Here is a 4,080-nt window from a genome sequence, read left to right on the forward strand (position 1 = left end):
AAGAGAGAAGAGAAGAGGGAGTTTTTCGGAGGAGAGGAGGAGAGAGAGATAGCCGAGAGAGAAAAAGAGAGAAAAAAAAATGGGAGAAATGATTCTCCTGGGGAAATTATTGGCATGGGGATTAATCCCATGCTCCCACCCCCCACACACACATGTGCACCTCTCGCACAATTACCGTTATATCCTCCCACGAAGATGTCACACCGAATATCCGCACCGTCTATCTCAACGAGCCGTACGATTGCAAAAGAAAAAATATAGTCTCAAAAATACGGGTCTCTACATTCTAAAACTTCATCAGTTAATGTGATGGATGTGGCAGCTGATATTGGACGACCTTCAAGAATTACATCGTTCTCAAAATCTTGATTGCGAGGTCCCCTATTGGTTGTTTCCACAGATTTCATGTGTCGGCTGCAAAATGTTATACACTCTTCTACAAGGTAGCATTATGCTATACAACCTTCAAGTCGTGCATGATTCCCAACACTTCATTTGTATATCTTCATATGTCTTATCATGAAGAAAAGTACATTCACATTATACAATCATAGATGATGGACAGAACCATAGATAATTATTCATTAAAAAAAACTAAAAGGATTCACCTCTCAAAAAGGTACATCCAACGATATTGGACTGGCCCACAAAGTCGTGCTTCTCGTCCTAAGTGAATTGTTAAGTGCACCATGATATCAAAGAACGAAGGTGGAAAGAACCTCTCAAGCATGCATAACGTTTCAACCACCTCATCCTTAAGGGATGCCATTTCTTCTTGATCAATAGCTCTTTGACACAATCTGTTGAAGAATGCGTAAATGCGAAGTATTGCATTTCTGGGTCCAGTTGGTAGTAACACCTTTAAGGCTACAGGCAACAACTGAAGCATTAGCACATGGCAATCATGAGATTTGAGCCCTGTGACCTTCAATTCATCCATTGATACGCAATTCCCAATATTTGAACTATACCCATCAGGTACTTTTAAGTCAAACAACCTCTTGCAAAATATTCGCTTCTCATCCTTGGAAAGTGTATAGGAAGCTAGAGGAAGATATGTCCTAGACCCTCGATCTTCTGGATGCAAGTCGGGCTTTATTTCCAAATCTTGCATATCCTTGCGAGCATTTAAACCATCCTTGGATTTTCCATTAATATCCAACAGCATGCCAATAAGGCTCTCAATAATACTTTTAATGATATGCATGACATCTAAGTTATTACGTACTAGCAATTCCTACATAGAATAGTAGAAAAACAATTATAAACTATACTAAGATCAATATATATAAATATAAGATATAGATTGATCAAAATGCTGATTGATAAAACTTACCTCCCAATATGATAAATCAAATAAGATTGACCTCTTTTTCCACCTTTGTTTATCTTCATTGTCCCGCTTTCGTTTTTTATTTCCTTCTCCACCTTTCCCCCAGTCATTCTTCATATCTTTCAGAGTTTCCAAAATTTGTTTTCCAGTCATGATTCTAGGTTTTTTCCCCTTTTCTTCCTTTCCATCAAACCATGATTTTTTCTTCCAAAAGGGGTGAGATGGTGGAAGAAAGCACCTATGGCACAAATATACAATTTTCTTACTAAATTTCAGCCATTGAAAATGTGTATTTTCACCACTTATAGGACATGCAAATTTACCCTTAGTCGTACACCCGGCAACATTTCCATATGCTGGAAGATCATGCATTGTCCACATCAAAATTGCCCTCAGATTGAATGTAGAGTTAGTGACCCTGTCATAAGCAGGTGCTCCGTTGGTCCACAAAATTTGTAGGTCTTCAATAAGAGGTCCTAGATATACATCAATATCATTACCCGGTTGCTTAGGTCCTGGGATCAATAGGTTCAACAAAACATTTTCCTTTTTCATCCATAACCAAGGTGGCAAGTTGTACAAAACTAGCATAACGGGCCAACAACTATATGTCGAACTCAAATTCTGGAATGGATTGAAACCATTGGTAGCAAGACCAAGTCTTAGATTCTGTGGGTCTACCGAGAAAGATGGCCACTTATCATCGATTGTTTTCCAAGTTGGTGAATCTACCGGGTATCGCATCTTGGCATCACTACTTCTTTGAGTAGAGTGCCATGTCAAATCTTTAGCTACTTCAAATGACCTATACATGTTCCAAAACCTTGGAATTATAGGAAAATATCTCAACACTTTAGCAGGAACCCCATTTTTTATTTTCTTTGTGCGTACGTCTACCTTCCATCTTGAATGACCACATTTTGGACAGTTCTCTAATTCTGCGTTCTCTTTCCTGAATAAACAACAATCCTTCACACAAGCATGGATTTTCTCGTAACCTAATTCAATTTTTTTAAGGAACTTTTTAACTGCATGAACAGAACATAGCATTGTATTATCTATGGGGAACATATCCTGAAGCTTCCCCAAAAGAATAGTGAAACTCTCATCTATCCATTCATTTTCAGCTTTGATCTTGTACAAAGTAACAATTGCTGACAACTTCGTATATTTTTCACAACCAGGGTATAATGGAGTTTCTGCATCCCCTAATGCTTTTGCAAAGGCCTCATCTCTAGCTTCGTCAAGTGGTTCAAGATGGTCTGCATCTCATGCATAAGTCGCACTATATAAGTTATGCACATCTGACATTTCCACTTCTTTAGGTTTTTGTGCAGCACTTGGTTCCTCCCCATGATGAAACCAAGTTGTGTATGTAGGATCCATTCCATTTATGACCAAGTGTTCATAAACATCATCAACACAATGGTGACTCAAATTCCGACAATGTTTGCAAGGGCATAGAATCTTTCCTAAATACCCTGCGTTTTGACTAGCCATCTCCACATAGTTCAATGCTGCATTCATATACTCGTCAGTGCATCTACAAATGTACAAGCTAAGTGTGTTAAATGTTTTAAGAATATGTAACTAGTTTATCTATAGTTGTCTAAAAAAGTTTTTCTATTACCTATTCAAACGCACCCAATCTTTGTCTACCATCTTAACAACACCAAGCTTGTTTCCTGATATCATATAATTGTACATGTAACACATAGGGTAAGTCCACTCATCTTGGAACAATAAGTGCGAAGGATGCTAACAAAAATCCTAGGAAAAAGCAGTAGACTATACACCATAGGAAAAAGCAACAAGATACACCATCTTGACGTGAAAAACAGTTGCCATAACAGAAAATTTGCTGCAAAACAGCAACAGAGGCGGTCAGAGAAAAATAGCAGCAGCCATAGAAAAACAGCCGCAGCAACAACAATTACACTGCTCTATGATGCTCTATGAAATGGCAGACACAGCAGCAGAAACATAGCAGCAGTAGCAGACACAGCAGCAGCAGAAACACAACAACATATATACAAAACAATGCAACTTACAGATTCTTCAAGTAAAGCAAGTCCAACTAAAGCAGGTTCAATTACTGTGTGTCTAACTTTCTCTAAGTTCATCCATTCATTCATTCAGAATGAAGAGTGACGAAGCTAAAATCACTGCATAGGAGAACCTTCAGAGGGCGAAAGCCAAGGCAGCGATTAGGAAACTAGAGATTCGTTAAAACCTTTCTAGATAGCATGTGTTATGGAGTTCTAGGTTTTGTGGAGAAGTGTAACATTACTTATCCATCTTATGCGCACAACATTCCAAATAATTTTTAGAAATTTGTCAAGCAGGAATCAATAACTTTTTTATAAACGCTAAAGTAAATAACTTTGCTAAAGTAAATAACTTTTTACCCAGGGAGAAATAATGGGTGTAGTTGGTGTTCTTTCCATTGTTGGAATAATTGATACCTCAATAAGTTCCTGACTCCACTCACGATAGTTGACTTGAAGTTATGTTTAATAGTTACCCCAACCGGTGGTGTAAATTACTGACTTAGAGCCAATTACAAATAAGTATGTAACCATGTTGTTACCAATTGCAAATCCTATCTTAGAAATAGCCACCGAAGTGCATTAGCCAAACTATCTTCAACTAAACCTATTATTCTGATCCAAGATTATCTTAGAAATCTTCGACATGCTCATGTTCTATTTCATACAATGGGAGGTGATATGGTGGTGTTAACTTTC

The 4,080-nt window shown here is 37.8% G+C and overlaps 1 protein-coding gene across 1 annotated transcript; it reads right to left on the reverse strand.

Moving 5' to 3' along the window:
* Window positions 1-378: 378 nt before the first annotated feature.
* LOC131303016 (uncharacterized) lies at window positions 379-3,456 on the reverse strand. Its single transcript, XM_058329808.1, has 7 exons — window positions 3,305-3,456; window positions 3,130-3,194; window positions 2,964-3,018; window positions 2,674-2,876; window positions 1,337-2,595; window positions 609-1,237; window positions 379-513 (listed from the first exon to the last, which is right to left on the reverse strand). The coding sequence occupies exons 1-7, from the start codon at window positions 3,454-3,456 to the stop codon at window positions 492-494; spliced, it is 2,385 nt and encodes a 794-aa protein (XP_058185791.1). The 3' UTR covers window positions 379-491.
* Window positions 3,457-4,080: the final 624 nt, after the last annotated feature.

This window comes from Rhododendron vialii, chromosome 10a (genome assembly GCF_030253575.1).
Source record: "Rhododendron vialii isolate Sample 1 chromosome 10a, ASM3025357v1".
Lineage (NCBI taxonomy): Eukaryota > Viridiplantae > Streptophyta > Magnoliopsida > Ericales > Ericaceae > Rhododendron > Rhododendron vialii.